At 43.1% G+C, this 22017-nt stretch overlaps 1 protein-coding gene across 15 annotated transcripts in view; it reads left to right on the forward strand.

Moving 5' to 3' along the window:
- Positions 221-22017, forward strand: part of SNAP91 (synaptosome associated protein 91) — a 69670-nt gene continuing 47873 nt past the window's right edge. For 3 of the 15 annotated variants that reach the window (XM_021389745.1, XM_021389747.1, XM_021389749.1), the window contains exons 1-4: positions 224-480; positions 887-1046; positions 20026-20168; positions 21295-21370. In XM_021389745.1, the coding sequence (XP_021245420.1) occupies positions 917-1046; positions 20026-20168; positions 21295-21370 (349 nt within the window). In that variant the 5' untranslated portion in view covers positions 224-480; positions 887-916. Of the gene's footprint in view, positions 481-886; positions 1047-20025; positions 20169-21294; positions 21371-22017 lie in introns of all 15 variants that reach the window. The other 12 variants (XM_021389742.1, XM_021389746.1, XM_021389748.1 and 9 more) reach the window with 9 other exon arrangements.

The raw sequence follows: 22017 nt of genomic DNA on the forward strand, positions 1-22017 counted from the left end.
TTCTTTCGGCACTATTCTATTCAGTTATGTATTTCTTTTTACATTATTTTTTTTTCGCTGGAAACCCGCAGCCCCCCGGCACGCTCTCGGCGTCGCCTTTAAGGGGCGCGGCGGGGCGGTGGGCTCCCCGGGCGGCACCGAGCGGCCCGGCCCGGCTCAGCACGGCTCAGCCCGGCCCGCCTCAGCGCTGTGTCACCTGACCGCGCCGGGCCAGCGACCTGCGGCGGCGTGCGGGCCGGCTGCGTTCCGCCCTCTGCACCGGGCTGGGGGCGGCGCTGCTGCGGCAGTCGCGCGGGGATTAGGCTGCGGGAGGATTAGGCTGGAAATAGCAGCGGCGGCTCCCGGCCGTGCACGCCCAGCGCATCCCGGCGGCGGCGGCGGGAGGAGGGGGCAGCCCGCCCCGCACCTGGGGCTATCGGGGGCGGGGGGAGCCTGGGCGGCGGCGGCGGCCGGAGGACGGAGGGAAGGACGCGCTGACAGGTCGGTGCTGGCGCTGCCTGACCCCCCCCCCCCCCCCCCCCCCCCCCCCCCCCCCCCCGGGCGCCGATGGCGTCCCTTTCCCGGGGCGGGGGGAGCGGGGAGGCCGGGGAGGCGGCGGGGGGCAGGACGCGGGCAGGTGATGTGGGGGTGAGCTTTCCTCCCCCCTCCACGGCCCTCATTCGCGGTTTGTGCCATCTTCCGCTATTCGGCTTATTTTTTCCTATCCCCGCAGTGTCTGAAATCGCCCTTTTTTTTTGCCCCAGGCAGCCGCTCTGGAATTGTCTGGCAAGGCGAACGCTCGCGCAGCAGGGCGGGGGGGCCGGAGGAGCTCGGTGCTGCGGCCCTCGCCTCCCCACGGCCCGCAGCCCGCGAGCCCCTTCCCCTCGCGTGTTTTCTGCCTCTGCAGAGCAGGCAACAGCACGAACGGCAGCCGAAGATGTCGGGTCAGACGCTGACAGATCGCATCGCAGCTGCTCAGTACAGCGTTACGGGATCGGCCGTAGCCAGAGCCGTCTGCAAAGCCACCACGCATGAAGTGATGGGGCCCAAGAAGAAGCACCTGGACTGTAAGCATCCCTTTTGTATCCGCAGTGAAGACCCAGGGCTGAGCTTGCGGCCCTCTGGGATGTGGCTTTGGGCGTTCTGGTTTGCTACTGTAATCCAGCTCGTGAGTGGAAAGAGCTATGAGAAATCTCCAGGAGAGGATGAGTTATTATTGCATTTCTTCTCGTATTGCATAATACCACTCTTTCAGCCATTTTTTTTCCTCTTGACCTCTTGCCTTTCATCTGGGAAGGCAGTGCAAAGTGTGCCTTGCAGAGCACAGCCCCGGCTCAGGGAGGGGGTCGCGCACATGGCGGAATGGCATGTGCCTGCTGCTGCCTCCCCCAGCCCTAGTGGGGCCTGGCAGGGACAAATGATGTGCCAGGAGCGTGGCCTCTCCACCACAGCCTTCTGAAGAGGTTAGGTGATGGCATGGTGGTAAGCAGCATGCTGTGGATTGGAACGGCCTTTGGATAGGGTGAGGGCTGGTGCTGAGGTCTTAGGCATCTGATAGCAGCTTCATGGTCTGTCTGGTGGTTTCTGTCGTGTTTTATTCAGGATGGCTAGAGGCTTTGTTTCGGAGATTTATGGTCTGTTCTGGACTTGCTGTAGCTGGTTAATGCATGAAACAAGGCTGAAGTCAAAATGTTTCTTAAAAGGCAATGAGCTTGTAATGCTTTGTCTTGACAATTCCTTCTTTTCAACCCACTCAACTGTCAGGCCCTTCTTGGAGACACCAAGGAGTTAGGATGGTGAAGGTATTTAATTGTATGATGATAATTGGCTTTGTTCACCATATAAACTGTCCAGCTTTGGTAGCAAGATATCAACAGCAGGCTTAAATGCTGCCTAAAAATAAGTGGTTTTCCCTTTTTGGTTGTTTTTTTTTTTTTTTTTTTTTTGGAAATGCTGGCAACATATGGTAAAAAACACTCAGAAGTAAAGTTAAGCTGAGTTTTGTATTAAGAAGTCTCTTGGCTGCTGTCCATTACCAAGTAATGCTGGTGCAGGTGCATGCAAACACAGTTCTGATTATGATGTATTTCTTCAAAGGAAGTAGTATTACTTCTGGAAAATAATTACAGATTTTGGGTGCTAATGATTTCATTGCCAACCCTTCAAGTGGAACACAGCATGTCAGCCTTCAGCCATATCCAGTACTCCTGTATATATGGCAAAGATGCTGAGTGTACCCTCAGCAAGTTTGCTGACGGCACCAAGCTGAGTGGTGTATTTGACACAAAAGAAGGAAGGGATGCCATCTAGAGGGACCTGGATGTGCTCAAAAAGAAGGGAATCTAATGAGGTTCAATAAGGCGAAGTGCAAGGTGTTGCACTTAAGTTGAGGCAGTCCCTGATATGTATGTAGACTGGCAGAAGAACTTACTGAGAGCAGCCCTGTGGAGAAGGACTTGGGGATTCTGATGGACGAAAAGTTGTATGTGAGCCAGCAGTGTGCCCTTGCAGCCCAGCAGGCCAACAGTATCCTGGGCTACATCAGGTGAGGGATGGCCAGTGGGGAGAGGGAAGGAGTTGTCTCACTCTACTCTGCCCTCATGAGGCCCCATCTGGAGTACTGTGTCCAAGCCTGGGGCCCCCAGTACAGGAGGGATGTGGAGCTCTTGGAACGGGTCCAGAGAAGGGCCACTAAGATGATCAGAGGGCTGGAGCACCTCTCCTGTAAAGAAAGGTTGAGGGAGTTGGGCTTATTTAGCTTGGAGAAGAGAAGGTTTCAGGGAGACTTCACTGTCGCCTTCTAGTACTTGAAGGGAGCTTACAGGCAGGAGAGAGTCCGACTGTTTGCATGGTCTGATAGTAATAGGACAAGGGGGAATGGCTTTAAACTAAAAGAGGGGAGATTCAGGTTAGATGTTAGGAATAAATTTTTTTTCTCAGAGGGTTGTGAGGCACTGGCACAGCTGCCCAGAGAAGCTATGGGTGCCCCATCCCTGGAGGCATTCAAGGCCAGGTTGGATGGGGCTCTGGGCAGCCTGAGCTGGTGGGGGACAGCCCTGCCCATGGCAGGAATTTGGAACTAGATGAACTTTGAGGTCCTCTCCAACCTAAGCCATTCTGTGATTCTGATTTAGCACCATTGACTGAAGACTCTCTTGAGCATGAACTGTTGTTAAAATAGATCATCTGTCTTAATGTCACCTAATCTCACTTGTTTTCTTGTATGTTAGTAAAAAATCTTCTGATGAGTGTAGATAATCCACTGACTATAAATTTCTTGGTTATTGGTATCGCCTGTGTTGATGTTTGGTAGCTGTCGACACCTCTCAATCTGTAGGCTGTGTATGGCCAGTCCTACTGTGTCTATTACTAGAAGCTTTAGCTTTAAAAGGAGGAAAAAAAAAAAAAAGCTTGGCTCGTGTAATTAAAACCATGCTGTGTCTGTGCAATATTAATGTGCATATATTCTACACACACATATGCATACACACATATATAGGGAAATAAAAGTGCTATCTGGAATAGGTAGGATTAAAGTCAGAAGTGAGGTAGAAATAATTTTCTAGTGCTATAATAAGGTCCGGAAAAGAGTTGTGCTTGGATATTGAAGCTAGTATTATTACTTCAGAAATGGGACCAGGGGAGACTGAGGCCTATAAGGTTCCCTGCCATTTCCTGCCCATGTATGCATGAGACACCCAGGAGGAAGAGGAGGGATCATTTCCTGGGAAGAAGTCCTTGTTCATTTTATCTTCTTTTTTCCAGGCTGTGTGTATTAGTTGAGCGTTTTACTATCTGGGATCATTAAAGACAGAATCTTGTCAGTGGGAGATGCACACATTCGAAATTGTGGGTTATAAATGAAAATCAGGTTCATGTTTTAGAAGACAAAGTACTCTCAGGCTCTGAAACCTGAGGCATCTCCTGAGCACTGTGAATTGTTAAGCAGCTCCTTGAACTCTGGTGTGTATCTTGTGAGAAAGTGTTGAGATGGGCCTTCTGTTGTAATGAGAAGCAGAGGCCTATCCCCTGGCTGCGTGCAGGAAGCTCCGAGTCGTGTGGCTGGCTGCACTGCTGATGGATAAGAAGCACAGGATGGGCAAAGGGAAGGGAGCGGAAGGTAAAACTTGCCTTAAGTTCTGAGTTAAGGCGTGAAGGATTTTGACAATGAAGGCTGTAGGTACTAGAGAAGATGTATGAGGTGATTGGAACAATGCGTTATTAAAAGCTGTAATTCTACTATCAGTGCAGTGGTTCTGCAGCCTTAGGGATCGCTGTAATTGTGTTTAGTGTCTTGGGTTGTGTGACATGACACCTGGCTGCTACCTGCCAGTGTCCTGCTTAGCAGCTGGGCTTTGTAAATGAAGTGGAAACGTCAACCATTGAACGTGAGTCCTGTGAGGATGGGACATGATGCCTATCCTCATGTTTTCCTCAGAAGGCATTAGCTCTGGAGGTTACAGAAAGACAACGGGTGGCAAAGTGTGTGTGGGGGTTCTTTGGTTTCGTTTCTTTTTTAACTTTTGGTGAATACTGCTTAAGTAGAGGGAACTCGCTCTCAGGGGTAAAAAACATGATTTGAGTGTGAGTCCATGTGTGTGAGGGAGAAAAAAGTATAATGAAGTGTTTTCTATGAACAAAAGCTGAGCTGCTTCATGCTTACCTTGGTGTGGCTTTCTGTACTTGCACAGCCTACAAGTACAGGCTTTGCTGTGGATGCTGCATTGTGGCTGTCCTTTGGCATGGACTCTGGGTGCTGCACAGACTTGTTATGTAAGGAAGAAGTACCAAGCGTGATTAGGCTACTTATATTCATTAGTAACATTTACCACTTTTTTTTTTGAATTCCAGCTCTCATAGCAGGGAATTTGCAGCATTGAACAAATTCCCAAATGTCTGTGGGGAGAAAAGGATCGTAAATGTAGGATGCAGTGACGGTTTGGGGCCAGGCTCTGCAGCTAGCACATCGGAGCTCTGATCCTTTTGGACTTAAAAACTGCTATCGCCCCTGCTGTAGTTCCTTCATTCCAACAGAGGTCTTAAAGTTAGCACAATGATATTGATTCATCTCCCTCTGCTAATTGTGTTGTGTTAAATAAATTGCAGTTAGATATAGCAAAAGAGGGAAGCATTCACATGGCGAGATGAGGATTAGCAGCTTGATTTTATTTATTTATTTATTTTTGAAGCAGTGAAAAAGGCTATTGAGGAATTAGTGGATGTGATATATACGGGCTATGTTAAGGATTCATGAGCTGTGGTCATTCAACTGTGAGAGCAATACTCATGCACAGCACAGAAGCTTCATTCTCAGAGTTGTTGTGAAAACTGTGCTAATGCTTTGCTGGGGGTTTGGTGGTGAGGCAGGCAAAGCCAGCAACCAGCCTTGAGTGATGGTGGCTCTGAAGGCATCAACAGGGAGAAGTTTTCAGAGACAGGACATATCATGACTTTCAAATGTTGAAACATGTTATAGATCTGAAAAAAATCAAAGGAGCTCTGTTCAGAGCTTCTTATGAGGATTTGGCTGAGAAACAGACCAGTGATCTGTCATTTAGGGAAGTGAAGTGGAAAGCAGTGAGGCTTTTGCATCTGCGCTTGTTTGTAACAAGTTCCTCTTTCTGAAAAAGGATCAAAATGGTTGGGATTTTCTTTACCTTATGCTGTTCGTGAATTGTTTTGCAGCAGGAGGAAGCTCTGGAGTGTCTAAGACCATGTCTTACATGGCCTAGAAAGACCATATAATGTCTCCTAACTTCCTCAAAACATTTTTTGTGAGATCGAAGCCCTTCCAGGGGACTGATCAAAAGCTGTGAGATTTTCATGAGATGTGGAAACAAAGATGAAGATCAAGATGGAATTTTCAGTGGCTGTGGAGATGATCTGTGTGCATGTTGCAGAAATAGTAAAGAATTTGCATCTCAAGTCTAATGTTGCCTGTTTGTATGTCACTGACAAAAGCTCTGAAAAGAGATTTATAGTTTAAATTGCATTGGTAACTGAAATCCAGAGCTGGTGTCAGCGTTTTGCTGATATAGATACTTGTCTCTGAAGGGTTTTTGCCTGTATCCTGCGAACTGTGTGGATTACCTAATGAGTTTGAATTACTGTAGTCTCTGATGTTGAAACAGAAACGGTGATTGACCAAAAGCAATGCACTAAGCTTTCTTCCCAGGCTCAGTAAAGACAAAGGTACAAGATCATTACTATGTATAATTACATAATTATATATCTCTAGCTGGATGGCTTTTGTGAAAAGTGGAGGCCAGCAGAGCTATCTTCAGTTACATAGCATCAGTGCCTGCTAACATTAAATCAAGTGTGTATTTCAGAAGCTGTTTGCTGTTGAGGTGCTTTGGAGAGTGTTTCAGATCTGTTGGCACTTGTGGCCCCTTCCTAAAGGGAGTAGCGCAGACATATGAATGCTGCTTTGCTCTGCAGTCCAGGTGATGCTTTGTCTGGATGGCTGTGGAATTACTCTCGAAAAATTGCCAAGAACTGAGTCTCTGCACAAACTGGGCTTTATCCTTCACACTTTACTAATGAAACCACTACGGTATAAGATAAAGGGAGATATACAAAAATAATTTGTCATAGTTTCTATGCATGAGAGAACTGGTTTTCACTGAAGTTCAATTTTAGTACAATGTCTTCTTTTTGTTGTCACAGCTAGGATGTATTCTGAATTGTGAATTTCTTCTTGTCATCCCAATGAGTCTCTCTTTCTCACCAGAAAACAAACATTCCAAGCAAGCAATTCTTTACTTTAGTAAACCATTCAGTAGTAGATAACAAATTAGCACTTTTTTCCCCTGAAAGTTGTCATCATCACTCTGTGTTGAATAGAACTCTTTTTTTGTGGACTTGTCTCATGTCCTGTCTCAAAACAGTTTTGAAGACTTGCTTTCCTTGGAGTTGTGTAGATCTCTAAGTAAGAGTACAAACAGCTGTAATGGGTAAGGGGAGCTAATAAGAAGTCTTAGTCTTGAACATTCCTATGACATTAGCTCTGTTCCCATCCTTGCCTCATTTAAATACTGCTCTTGAGGTGTGTGTACGAAGAGAAGGTTCCCCTTTTAATTAAGGTAAGACTTGGCCAAGTAATAATTTTTAAAAATATGTTTGAACCTGGATAGAAGTTTGAGTTAGGATTCAGAGGCAGAAACTTGGACAAGATCACTTGATCTTCTACATCTAAACTGTTCTGTCTTCTTATGGTGCAGTGCCTAAGGAGAGGGAGGACAGGAAACAGAAGAGTGGGTAAATAGTGTAATATTAAACTTCCTTTTATCCAAACAGTGTAACTTGATAAAGCTAGATTCATTAGTCCTACCCTCCCTCCCCTTGGCTTTTCTGCCACTGAAGATATATTCTTAGTCTTTCAGTAGTCAAGATCCTTCTGTTAGAGATGCTTTGCCAAGGTCATGAATGACCAATTTTGGGGCAAGTTGGGCCTTTCTGCTGTAATGACTTCTGTCAGTAGACCTTTATAGTGCAGCAATCATGCCTTTTCTGCTTTCTTTGTAGTCCCTTGCTCAGGAAATGGTCAGTGCAATGTGGCTACATTTCCTTTGCATAAACAACATCTAGCATTTTCTAGTTCTGCACAGATGAAAAACGTGTGTGTTTTTTATTTTTATGCTTCTTCTGGAAGAGCAGAGCAGTAATACCATGGCCCACCCATAGTTTTCATCACTTCTATTTTGTAGTTGAATATCTCATCACATTCTTGTAGTGTAGTAACACTACAGCCCTGGGTTGCAGTGATTGACAAAAACAATAATTAAAAAAAATCTGCTCTTTTATTTCCTGTTGTTTGACTTGATCTATAGGTCTAATTTCCTGACCTGGCTCTTAAGCTCATCTTCTATATGTACCTTACCTGAGCCTGTCCCACTAATGAAGACTTCTGCATAGCGTCCAAGAAAGTACTCTGCTGGAGTCGTCCTGTGTTTCTGTTTCTTGTAAGATCCTCTGAAGTGCTTAGAAGTAGACTGCAGTCAGGTTAACTCTGAAGGGCCCACAGAATTTTGGATGCTATTCAGTACTTTTTCTGGATTAAGAAAATGGCAATGGTGGGTGATAAATCCCCACTTGGTGTCCTCTCCTATCTTGAAGCCTGCTGGCAGGTTTAAGAGCTGCTAGTCTTGGAATTGAGAGGAAACTGTAACTGAAGAGGAGAATTTGTTGTACTGTTAGTCTCTGTTTCTGAAGAAGTGATAATACAGCAGAGGTACACCTGCATCTGGTGTTTTTCTGCTTGTTTTCAAGATACTTGAGACAACTGACACTCTTTGCACTTTACCTTTCCCCCAGTATTGGGTGTCCACAGCAAGGTGTCAGCAGCAGGGTGGTTGCACAGTGAGAAGAGACTGTCCTGGGCCAGATACAGCCACCACAGACCCATCGTATGACACACTGAGCCCAGGAGCTGAGCTGGAGGCACCTCTGGGAAAATGTATTTGAGAATGGACAGAAAATGCTGGACAGGCAGTGAAAATATGAGAGTCAGTAGAGCGAACACCAAGGTCAGAGGTGGAGCAGGAGGCTCATGGTACTACTGGAGCAGATATCCCCTGCAGCCCATGGAAGAGACCACTCTTCTCACATAGGCCACCCCTGCAGTTCCTCCATTACCAAATGGTGCCACATATACCCCCTACTCCTCAAGGAAAAAAAAAAAAAGGAATATCTCCCACAGTCAGTTGCAGACATATGGTATTGCTGAAGGCATCCCTTAGTCTTTCTATAGTCTAAAGATGAGTCAATTGTACCAAACAGTATCATTAACTTAACATGTGCTGTTCCTTTTTGGAGCTTATTTTCCAGGCACAGATCAGAATGTTGATGAGGGCGGAAAAGGACAAGTTCTGGTGTGTACATAGGGAAGATACCACAGATGCAAAAGTAGTCACACGAATGAGTGTCTGATGAAACTGGAATCACCAAACTTCAATATGTAACATGCATATTAGGAACAATATTCTGCCTGGGTTTCAAATACCATGAAAACTGTACAGCAAGGAATAAAGCAAGCTTTGAAATCAGGGTCTGAGTCTTAGCACAAGGCTTCCAGTGTACAGAAAAAATGGGTAATATAGCGCCAGTCTGAACCCTGAACTCAAGTGATATAAGAAGCCTTCCTAGGAACTCTGCAGGCACTGATCCTTAGCAGGGGGTCTGCAGTAGTATTTTTGTTCCCCTTGGTCAACAGTATCAGTAAGATTGTAGTGTGAAGCTGGTAAGTTGACACTAGAGTGTCTCACTCCATCAGACTCAGCATAGTTGCTTAGCTTCCCTACTGGCCAAAATTTTGCTTGGATGAGGGCTTGATGACTTAAATAAAACCTGAATAAAACAGATGTTGGAAATTGCTAGAAGGCAATGCTTGGCAGAGGCTAACTTGTCACTTTGGTTATGTCTGCTTTTTCTGGAGTCTTGTAAACCACATGATAGACCCTTAAAACTGTTTTTAATACTTCTAATCTTACTATTTTGATTGTATTTAATTCACTCACAAAACACTCTGAAAAACAGTATGAATAAAGTTTTGAAAAGGTAGATTCATTGAATCACAAAATCGTAGGCGTTGGAAGGGACCTCTGGAGGTCATCTAATCCAGCCTCCTGCTAAAGCAGGTTCCCTACAGGAGGTTGCGGAGGAAAGTGTCAAGGCAGGTCTTGAATATCTCTAGAGAAGGAGACTCCACATGCTCTCTGAGCAGCCTGTTCCAGTGCTCTGTCGCCCTCACAGTAAAGAAGGTTTTCCTCATGTTTGTATGGAACTTCTGTGTTCCAGTTTCTGCACATTGTCCCTTGTTGTGCCATTGCTTTCTGAGCACCACTGAAAAGAGCCTGGCCCCACCCACTTGACTCCCACCCTCTAGATATTTATAAGCATTGATAAGATCCTCTCTTAGTCTTTTCTTCTCCAGGCCAAACAGTCACAGGTCTCTTAGCCTTTCCTCGTAAGAAGGATGCTCCAGGCCCTCAGTCATCTTTGCGGCCCTCCTCTGGGCTCTCTCCAGAAATTCTTTCTTTCTTGAACTGGGGAGCTCAGAACTGGACCCAGTATTCCAGATGTGGCCTCACCAGGGGAGAGTTGAGGGGGAGGATCACCTCCCTTGACCTGCTGGCCATGCTCTTTTAAATGCACCCTGAGGTTACCATTGGCCTTCTTGGCCACAGGACCACTACTGGCTTGTGTCCAGCATGTTGTCCACCAGCATACTCAGGTCCTTCTCTGCAGAGCTCCTTTCCAGAGGATCAGTCCCTGACCTGTACTGATACATGTGGTTCTTCCTCCCCAGCTGCAGGACTCTACACTTCCCCTTGTTGAACCTTGTAAGGTTGCTCTCCACCCAATTCTCCAGCCTGTCTACGTCTCGCTGATTGGCGGCACAGCCTTCTGGTGCATCAGCCACTCCACCTGGCTTTGTAACTAGCAGTCATTTCATGACTAGTAGTCGGTAAGCTGCTTGCACTCATAAAACTTCTCTTCAGGTTGTGAAACTTATTTTTGCTGCAGTAGTTGACAGTTCTAGTGCACCAGAGAGGCAATATACCAGCAGCCTGAACTAGTTCCAGAGATGGTATTGGATGTCAGCCTTCAAGACTTGACCATATCACTGTGAATGTACATTGAATACAGCGTTTTCTGTGCTGCTGGCAAATGGTAGAATCCACGGGGCATCTGAGGTTTACAGCTTTTTAGTAGGCACGGTGTAGCAAGTGGCAATACACTGTATTACTACTGACTCCCAGACTAACCAAGTGGAAATACCCTCCTGTTCCTCCTCCCTGACTAGGGTAATGTGATTTCATGCTTTTTTTTTTTAGATTGTATCTATATCTCATTCTAGTTTAATGAAAGGAATTGGATGCTGAAAAGTCCTGATGTCATGGTAATGTTGTGTGTTTTTGTAATGTGTAATCTGGCCATTTGAGCTGAGACATTGTGTCAGCTGATTGCCTTTGCTATAGTCTATTTTCTAGCTATTGATAAAAATCAAATGTGATATCAAATATGATATTTCTTGCAGGGGGGGATGGTGTGAGTACACCGGCATGGTCATGCTTGAAGGCCACTAAGAAAGTACGCTGTGCTTCTAATATACACTGAGAACCGCAAGTTGCTGCCAGGATACATCTGCAGCTTGAGGCTAACTTGTGACGATCAACCCTTTTTTTTTTGGTTGTAAGCCAATATGCAAAATTACTTCAGGTAGATGGCAGGTTGGCAGGAGCTCCCAATGCTGTAGTTGGGCCACAGAGCCCTAGCAAAACAGTTCAGCTGTATATTTTGCAAAGGTGGTTTTATGTCCTTAAAGAAGGAATGGAAAAGAAGGCAGGGTTTTTTGTTTGTTTGTTTGTTTTTCCCGTAGCTGTTCAGGAGACAAGGTTATAGCTGAGGTGTAAAACACTGATAAGGGCAGATTCAAGAGGCTGGTGTCTACTTGAGCTAAGATTGTTCTACTACCTCTTTAAAGGACCAGAGAAACATGTCCTTTCAGGAAAGTGTCTTGTACTTTGAGCTCTGTTAAAGAGGTGGGACAAACTGTGGAATGACAATTGACAGTGTACTTGATTGCTTCAGACTGATCTTGACTTGGCACGAGCATGGATGACACAATGGCAGTGGATGCTTCCATAGCAGATGGTCAGCTGTTAGCCTGCAGAGACTGGCAGGCTCTTGGTGCCTCTGGCATAATTTCTTTGTATCTCTTAAGTCTGATAGTTTACAGAATGTTCTAAAATGGTATTCTGTAGAAATGAGAGGAAGACATGATTGCTCAAAACATGAATAAAACATAGCGACTTGTCGCCCACGCTCTTAAAATTTATTCAAGTCAACAAGTTTGTGGGGAGGTCCTCAACATAAGACAGTGATCTTGCCATAATGCAGGACTTCACTAGCTAGAGCATGCATCTTTACATGTAATTAAAAGAGCCCACATAGATGCACTTAAGTGGGAGTTCAAACTGTTTTTAAAAGGACTCATCCTTTCACTTCTCATTTTAGAGAGTGTAGGACTTGTATGAAAGGGGGAAGCCAGCTGGCCTGTTTCCTGGCTCTGAAAGCTGCTGTTTCTCATTATGTAGAGGATGAATATAGACACAAACTTTAACAAATCATTACATCAGTTCTTCAGCAACCCTGGAGTTTTAAAACCCAACGTTTTCAAATGGAGACTTGGGTTTGGATCTTACTGCATGACTCTGGAATCCAAAGTGCAGTCATAGTGCCTATAGGTCTTAATCCAAGTTTTATAGCTTCATCTAAATGCTTTTACAGGAAAATGTACATTCTGCTAAAGGGCAGCAAGCCAGAGGAAGTCAGCTTATCTCATGTGCCAGTATTTGAAAACATGTACAATTTATCATGAGTCGATGCTTCATTTCTGGCTTTTAAAACAGAGCACTATTTCCATAAGTGAGTCTTGCCCACGACTTTCTGATGTGTTTCTTCATTCTAAGCCATGTTGTGTCTTTCTGGTTATCATAAGCTTTATGCAAATATTCAATTCCTCTGTTATTTGTGAATGGCAGGAATATTACCAGGCAGAAGTTACGATGTTTGCCATAGGTGAGCATAAAGAACTTCTTGTTTACTCAGAAGCTGGAAAATGCTTAGGCAGTATTATGAAAAGTCACGTTTCGAAAACTCAACTCCACAGTGTGCTTAGGAGTTTAATTGATGCTTCTTGGTATTTCAGTCTAGAGATCTGCCTCTGCATGAAGCTTTGCTGTCTGGATTTAAGCCTGCATGACAGATTCCAACTTCCCCACTCCTCAGCAGCTTGATACGAGACTTCTGCTGCCGGTGGCAAATGCATCTTCCAGATGCAAAGATGGCTTTGAACTGCATCTTCAATAGCAACTTCCTGCTGTCAGTTTATTTTAAATGCTAGTAGTCCTAACTGCAATCTCCACCTCTCAGGTGGATATTCCACTAAGACTAGCAAATTTTTTTGCAGCATTGAGAGGTGTGCCATATGTGAAAAACTTCATGCTGAAGAGTTAAGTCTACTGGTAGATTGTTTCTGAGTGCTTCTGAGGCTTAAACTCATCTGGCTGGCTGGCTGACAGAAGCAGAAGATTCTTGTTGAACTGCTGTGGTGCAATGGAATGATCTTCAAGGAACTGGATGTTTGGTCTCATCCTGTTGTATTTGTTCTTTTAGCGCAGAGAGGGTGCTCCTTCTAACCCAAAAGGACAGCAGTCATCTTTGTAAAACCTCTTTTAAGGCACAGCACTCACATGTGGGGCAGCCCCCTGCTTTTAGGAAGTGTTACTGTCTTTTTACTTGTTGCATTACAGATGTGAGACAAAATGGACTGAAATGATTCCACCCATGTTATAAATTACTTGCTGAAGCAACTATGCTTCAGTGTGCCTCAAGGAGAGTTGCATGCTGTTGCACTGACTACATGGGCAGGTTTGCATCACACTTGATATCCGTTTCCTGTAGGTATGTGCACGTTTTCAACAGGACTGTCTGCATAGTTGTGAGCATCTCATTTGCTGTTCAGAATTTCATCCCATTTTTAGCTGCTGGTGGCTTGTCCGTTCAGTGGAGCGCATGGACTCGGGTCTTACTTGGTTTATTTTTCAGGTGTTACCCCGAAGGGTATATCATCATGTGACACCCACTGATGAAGTAGCTGGACTCCAAAAAGAATCCCACTAAAGCAGTTGAAAACATGTAGCCCCCTGTCTGGATATTGAAATCTAGATCTGTCAGCCACTTGGGCTGCCTACTCAGCTGACCTTTTTCTAGCATGCATGCAACAGCTAATAAACACAGCACTGAAGTTGCTTGTACATTGTCTAATCTCCACTCTACTTCTTTTAATCTTTCAGTACGTAGCAGCTAAGTAATGCGGCTAAAACATCAGGCTCCTTCCAGTGTATTTCAAGGCTAATTCAGATTTGTAGTGAATTACAAACTGCTTTTCTGGGCTAGTATAAGTTTCTTTTCTAGAAGCTTATTCAAAGCAAATGCTTTTTCTGAGAAAAGTAGATCATCTGAGGGTAGAGAACACTAAAGAGAGTTTGTTCTTCTCAGAATAAAAATGACAGCAGTATGCAACTCAAACAGCTTGTGCACCATGCTTCTATTGATTACCACTTTCTGCCAGGTGTGATTGGACTTTAAGATCAGTGCATGTAAAGGCTAATTAGAAAATGCTGTAGGGTAGAAATTGCAGCAAATGACCCCATACTGATGTGGCAAACACACTGGAAAAGGAATGGTTCTGTGTCTGTTGTTCTGGCTGAAAGCTGCAGCTGGTGGTTATTGATAGTCCAGTAAACAGCCAAATGATAGGAGTTACGAATTGATATAACCAACGTTTAATGTTAGGCGTTGTTCACCCTCATGGAAGGATAATCATAGGCCACAGCTGGAGTCCTGGTATTCAGTTACAGCAGTAACCTTACAGCAGAGACTTTACTAGCTTTTATCCTTCTCAGAAATTATATTGCAACAGTACATTCCCTTAAAATTTGTTTCTATGTATGACACGAGACCTAGGACTCTGTATAGTGCAGTACAGAGACCAGTGGGATGGGATGACGGCTTTAATGCTTGCATGGATAGAGAGAGCAATTTTACACTTTACAGGAAATCAAACAAATGCTTTGAAGGCTTGGGAGAAGATTGGCGGATGCCCGTGGCTTTGTTTTTCTTCTCTACATGAATGTGCATTTTGGTTAAGGGTTTCAGATTTGAACTGGTGAAGGAGCTGGCTTGTAGAACAAGGTACAAGTGTTGTCATACGTGACAAAAGTTAATTTTTATGCAAAAAGTTATTGGTCAAATGGTTAACACAAGGCTTTCTCCTTCTAATAGCAGTATTTTTTTTTCCAGTATGCCATATTAAGATAGGCTGGGGAATGGCATTTCTCCAAGGCAACTGCTTTTGTGAACTAACCTTATCACTTGATGTCCACCAAATGCAAGTGGCATTTTGTATATTTTAAACTATTAAGAGCTGCCTGAGAAATGTACAAAGGTGATGTGTTGCTCAGCTGCTATTTGTGGTTGGTTAAATGCTGAAGCAATATGTTCAGCTCCAGAATACCTTGATGTTTCCTACTGAAACAAGGAAAACTCTTCAGTATTTGTCTTAGAGTGTAAAAGTGTATGTATCTATTGAACTAGCTGTGGACAGGGTTATGTGGAGGGAAGGGCAGAAATGGGCATTCTGAAAGAGAGGAAGGGAGCATGAGGGCAGAGATTTCTCCTCTTTCCCTTTGCTTACTGAACCTGTCTCCTTACCTGAGACAAATTCTTTGGCATTCCAATTAGAGTGAATTCTATACAAGTGAGGTTCAAAGAATGAGCTTCTTACTTCTTTGAAGAAGGAAGAAGATTCTATTCTGAATCATTGTGGCTTTTCCTACTGTGAAGTCACCTGACCAATCTGCTGTGGCCGTGGTCTGGCCTGCATGGCATCTTTTGGTTTTATTACCTTCAAGGAGAGAATTCAAATGTACACTGTAAAGGCAAAACATTCTCCCACGGTCAGTGGAGCAATACATTTTGGGAACTTTAAAAGATACATAGTTCATGCAACTTGAAGTTGCTTGTAACAAGAATTCTTTTAATACAATATATCGCACCTTTTCTGCATTTTTAGTAGTTAGAAAAACTAAGCTACTTAGGGCTGCACCTTTTCAAATCTAGTAGAATGCTGCCTGCCAGTTGGTTTCTACATTCCCCTTTCCAAGAGAGCTGCACTTGAGCCTCTGAAAAGGTCAAAAATTGAATGCAACTGATTTAATATTGTTAATGAGCTAGTTTTTTTTGGTTTTTCTTTTTTGCATATAACTTAAAGCCTTGGTGTGGTGGGGAAGGAAGGGTACAGACTGTATGAAAGTGCACTGGATAAGATGCAGGAGTCATGGAGTCAAAGAACTTGGGCTGGAAGGAACCTTGAAGTTTCAACCCCCTGCTGTTGCCAGGGTTCCCAACCAGTAGATCAGGCTGCCCAGGGCACCATCCAACCTGGGCTTGAGGGCCTCCAAGGATGGGGCATCCACAGCTTCTCTGGACAGCTGTGCCAGTTCCTCACCACCCTCTGAGAAAAAAAATTTTCTCCTAACATCTAACTGAAATCTGCCCTCTTGTAGTTTAAAGCCATTTCCCCCTTGTATTGTCACTATCAGACCGTGTAAAAAGATGGTCTCCCTCCTGCTTGTAAGCTCCCTTCAACTACTGGAAGGCCACAATGAGGTCTTCACAGAGCCTTCTCTTCTGCAAGCTAAACAATTGCAGCTCCCTCTACCTTTCTTCATAGGAGAGGTGCTCCAGCCCTCTGATCATCATTGTGACCTCCTCTGGACCCTCTTCAACAGCTCTGCATCCTTCCTGTACTGGGGGCCCAAGCTTGGGCACATTACAGTACACACACTCATGAGGGCAGAGTAGAAGGGCATAATCCCCTCCCTTGCCCAGTTGGCCACCCCTGTACTGATCATACTCTAGCCTTGCTTGTCTTCCCTGAATACATTGTGAATATCTCAAGACTGGGTCAAAAAACGGTCTAGTCAAAGAGTTTAGAGGCTGGTGTTTAGATTTAAGTTATGATGTAGAAGATGTGCTATCCTTTCTTATGATTTTCTTTCTTTTGTATAATAAATTTGCATCTGAAGACTTAACTGAAAAAGTATATTCAAATACAAATGAAATGTATAATTTAAAAAAGGATCTCTAGACTGACTGAATGTTAAAATACCAGCTGTCAAGATGTGAAGAGAAGAAATAGAAGTCGTGTACTGCGATCTGGCTATTTTATTTTAGTCCTGCAGTAAGCAAATTAATTCAAGTGAAGGATATAGGTCTTCACTCTTAAATGATTCCACTTCTGTAAGAGTATCACTGAAAGCACTTGCTGTGATTGCTGTACAATTTCCATTTTCTTACTATGTAACTTGTATCTAAACTCAGTTTCTGGAAGTGGGGATCAGCTGTCACTGTATTCGATATGGATGCCTGCAATGGTAGAAAATTCATCGTGAAGGTACCTTTCATCCTCATTCATCCTACTTCTGTGTATAGCAGCCAGAATCAACACTGCGGGACTGTTGTTTCTGATTGCTTCTGATTGCTTCTGATGTGCTGTTCAACATCGAGTAGTTTTTATTATCTCTTTCATATTAACAAATCCACCTGTGACTTGTTTCCTGCCAGTAAATATCTGGGTCAGTGAATATCTGGATCTTATGAAAATGTAGCTTCTAGATTTTTAAAATTGTTTTATTTTCCTCATACCTGTTCTTCCCAAGCTCACTGAAAGCAAATTAGTTTTGCTGACTCTTATCTTAAAATTCCAATTAGCCACAAAACAAACTCTGAGTTCAATAAATTTAGCTGTGCTTGTCTGTGGTGCCAAACGCTGACAATTCCTAATTAAGAGGAGGCTTTACAGTACTGGGGAAAGTATTCCTCAACACTCTTTATGATGGCTGAATGGAAACCAGCCCTGGAAGAATTAACAAGATAACTCACCCAGTTTTCAGTATTTTTTTTTTATTCTGACTCAGATGATACACAGCATCTTCATGTGTGGTTTAATTCTTTTTTGCTCTCTGAAAGAAGTACACTTAAATTTAATCATACCTTCCCTCCTCAGCGCACTATAATTACTCATATACTAAAACATTTAGAACTGCAGACTGTGATGCTGTACCCTGCAGCACTCTAGAGAGGATCAGAATTGACTGAGTGGCTTAGAAGCCGTGCTGCAGCAGCGCATATGGATCGTGCATTGCAGCCTGCCCTGACGGTAGTGCTGTGGGTGGAATCCCCCATGATTTCATTACCTAACACCCACAGATGGAATACACAGCATATACCACCACTCCCCATAGTGATCTGTGTACTGAAACTTAAGACTGAAAGCTTGCAAATGTGATACATGTTTCCCTTGTGAGAAAGACAAACGCTTGTCTGAAGTAAAACCTCTGAATGGGGTGAACAGACAGCAAGCAGATTGTGACTTGCTTCTAGGCTTTTACTGACCAAAGTTTTCTAATCAGCATTACAGAGTAAAAGATTATTAGCCTGTTGTTACAGCAAGATCAACGAGAATTGTGAGCCTGGACCGCTTTCATTCTATAGGTGTGTCTTTATGACTGTAATACTTAAGACTGCAGAGCTGCTTCCTTCAAGGGTAGGATTACTGAGGCTGTAGAAATTAACTGGACATTTCAGAAGGTGTTCCAAATAAACGAAATGCATGTGGAAAAATGAACAAACGTTCGAAAACTGAACTTTGCTTATCTGTAGCTGCAAATAGGTCACTCCACAGCCAGGAAACTGACAAACTGCAGCTTCTATTTTCATTCAAAAAGACAATTGCTAACACAAGTACTACAGTTTTCATAGGCTTCTGACTGAGCTGTGGCTTTCTTGTATCTCGAGGTGTCTGTTTAATAGAAGTAAAAAAAAAATAATCATTTACCAAAGCTCCAAAGAAAGTTACTGAACTTTTGAATGCTTCTAGTACAGCAATGTGGGATCAGACAGTGTGGTTCTCAGCAGCTGATGCAACTCATCAGTCTGTTTTGACTGAAGTGTCCTCTGCCCTGCAGAAGCACTTTCAGTAGTTTCACATCAGTCTAAACCTTGGCATTTTGCTTTTAGCAGCATTAATGTCTTCCATTATCTAAGGTCGTGTTGGGAAGGAAAAGCAAGTGATGACCCTGCTGAGCACATGAACTGAGCTGCTACGGAGTTTGCAACAGACACACACAGTTGAGGTGTACATGGATCAGTCACACAATAGCATGTCTGCTTCTAGGGTAGAACATCTATTGTCACTAAATGACTCAAATAGCGAGATGAAGATTTCAAGTTGGGGGCAGGGAGGGAAGAAATATGTGGGAGATCATTAACAATGGTTACTGCCAGGGAAAGGAAAATATGAGCATTTTCATTAGTAACAGAGATACTGATTAGTCTACGAGTTAAACTTTTTAATTTTTAACTTATTTTACTTAGGTCTTCAGAGGTTAAGTCTCAGCCCTACAATTAGTTCTGTGTTTTGTGCTATTTGTGTTATGCAAAGTCTAATCTTGTCAGTACTGTGGCTGGCACTGCACAGATTTTAGTCGCGCAGTTGTGGTATATGGTTTCCAGTTGTGTTCCCAAAACCTGGTAATGGTTTTTAAACAGTCATTGCCAGATGCCTAGCAAGTATCTGTAGGTAATAAATGTAGTAAATCAAAGATCCTAATAGTAGATGTGGGATAGAGATGCTAGTGGAAAGCTTGCTGCTCTACTGCTTGTGATTAAGTATTTATCTTAATTTCAGGTACAGTCATGTGCAAGCATGCACCCACAAGATCCAAAGCCATGTTTTCTTCTCATTCCCTTTCTCTGAAAAGGGTATTATCTTATTTCTTCTGCGTAACGTCTAGTTGTGTGCAGAGGCCTTGTGCTTTAGTAGAAGCTCACGTTTATCTTTGCTTTCTTTCCTGACACTGAAAAGGTCTTAATGGATGCCTGAGTGTACTCTTCTGCTCTCTAGGTATGTGAAGACTCTAGGAGATGTGCTGTAGAGTGCTGATGAAACTCTAACCTCTGAGGTGGCTAGAGTATCTGTTTCTGGTGATTAGTCTTCACTGATGTGGCTGGGTTCGATGTGCTTGACGTACTACCTGTAAGCAAAGAATTTGGTAATACTGATTAATCTAAACCAGAGACAATGATCTGCCACTATTACCTTGTAAACCCACAAGGAGTAGTCACGTAGTGTTCTGTACCCTACAATCATCTGGGATGAAGATGGGGAAGGGTTGGGGCATAGCTCAGGACAGAGTTATTGGACAGAAGAGCCAGGGTGGCATTACTGTCAGCTTGTACTACTCTAACCTCAAAGATTTTCATTATTTTTTTCTTTAATTTAGAGCTTAAGCACGGAATCTGCTATTTGTCATAGCCATGGCCTGCAGCCCAGTGGTCTGAGAGCTTTGCCATGCTGCAAACTTACTTGTCTTATTTGTAGCACCTAACCCCTTCCTTTTATCTCTCCTACAGACTTGATCCAAGCAACTAATGAAACAAATGTGAATATTCCTCAGATGGCTGATACACTGTTTGAGCGAGCAACAAATAGTAGCTGGGTGGTTGTATTCAAAGCCTTAGTTACCACACATCATCTCATGGTTCATGGCAACGAGGTAAGCAGAAAGCTGAAAATGTTAGCTGTGGAAAGACATCTCTCAGAACCACTAAGGACCTGAGAAAAAAAGGGCAACAATGATTATTTATGACAAACAAACTTCCAAGCTTAACTTTAGCATTATAGTTTAAGTTGGAGGCCTGCTGATTATCTGCGTCCCCATTTACATAACTGTAGAGTAAAAGCAAGCAGCGGCCTGCCTCAGTATGGTGCCTCAGAGCTATGCAGAATTAAAGACTACCTGGTGCTTCTGTCTACGATGAACAAAATCTAAGGAGAAGCTCTGGTGCTGGTTTTGCATTCTTGATGGCCCATCTCATGTGTGTAGTGACAGGTTCTGCTATTAATGGTCTTTTATGGCATGGAAGACGTTAGAGAATCAAAGTTGATGTCTGAGCTTGTGTATAGCACCATCCAAATAGCCCTTTCAGCATGACTGTAAAACTCTTCCTAGACCTGTAATTCAATTCAGTAGCTTTTTGGATTGTATTTTCTTTGCTGTTGCTTTTTATTGACCTGAATAGATTGATGTGTCTGTGTAAAACCAAAGGCATTAGGACTATTGTAAGCCAGCTCCTTCCTGGCAGTATATATGAAGTATTTTCTTGCAATGAACTTACCTTGTGCTGCAGCATAAGCTTTTTCCTCCTGTCCTATGTTTATGTTCCAACTTTGGGCCAACACTCTGATTTGTTTTCCACGATTGTTTCAGTCTGTTAGTCCTGGTTCTCAGTGTGAGGCCTACTTGTTATTAGGCCCTCAGCTTGGCTGAAACTGAGGGCTGATGAATCGAGAAGTTGGGACTTGCTGTTTTGCAAGCAAATAAATCCTGTGCTTCCTCAAAACACTTTGAGAATTAGCTATTCTTACTGCTCCTTTCTCTTGGTTAATATTTTGTACAGAATCTATTTTTATCTATCCTGTGTATTAGGATATTCAGTAGAGATTCAGGCTAAATATAATTAATCTTAATGGGTGGAAAAGTTTTTGAGAAAAATATAGTAGGCTACCACAAAAGTCTGGGTTTTCGTGTGTGCATACTGGAGTTAGGCTAGTAATCTTCTTGCTAGGAGGTAAAAAGTCTGCTGATACAGCCTGTGATAAGAAATAACTTTGTGTTGCAGAGATTCATTCAGTACCTGGCATCTAGAAACACATTGTTCAACCTGAGCAATTTTCTGGACAAAAGTGGATCTCATGGTAAGCTTACTCTTGTCTATTACCTTCATAAGATCTTAAATAAGATACTATTGTTAATTTACTTCTCCATTCATAAGAAAATAATATTAAAAGGATTCAGTAATACATTTTTAGAAGTACTTAATACAGGAGCTCAAGTGAAATGAGAACTGCAAGATCATTTCAAAATAGTATTTCTCAGTTCCTGCAAAATCTTCATTCAAAAAGTGAAAATATAAAATTCCATAAGAAGTGCTGGATGAAATCAGGGCCAAGTCAGCTGTCTGCTTAACTCCTATGTGACTTAAAGATAAAATGGAAAACTTTTTTTTTGGTTTTTTTTTGTATTTTACTCAGTCCTAAATGGTAATCAGGTTAGGGACGCAGTGCTTTTTAACATTTGTCCATAAATCTTTAGTTTGCAAATAAACAAACCAAAAAATGACACCAGAGGAAATATCTAGTTTTGTTTTGAATAGTGAACTTAAAAGGCTCAAGGAATAAATTAAGGACGTGCTTTCTGTAAAGTTTTTCTAGTCTGCTTTTCTAGTTTGCCTCTGGATTATTAGTGAATCTTGTTTTTTTCACTTAAAGAAGGAAAAGCTTGGTTGACGGTAGGTCTTCTAGAGAAGAGAGAAAACATAATTCTGCAGCTGTTAGTGGATATT

This window comes from Numida meleagris, chromosome 3 (assembly GCF_002078875.1).
Source record: "Numida meleagris isolate 19003 breed g44 Domestic line chromosome 3, NumMel1.0, whole genome shotgun sequence".
In the NCBI taxonomy this organism is placed as follows: Eukaryota; Metazoa; Chordata; class Aves; order Galliformes; family Numididae; genus Numida; species Numida meleagris.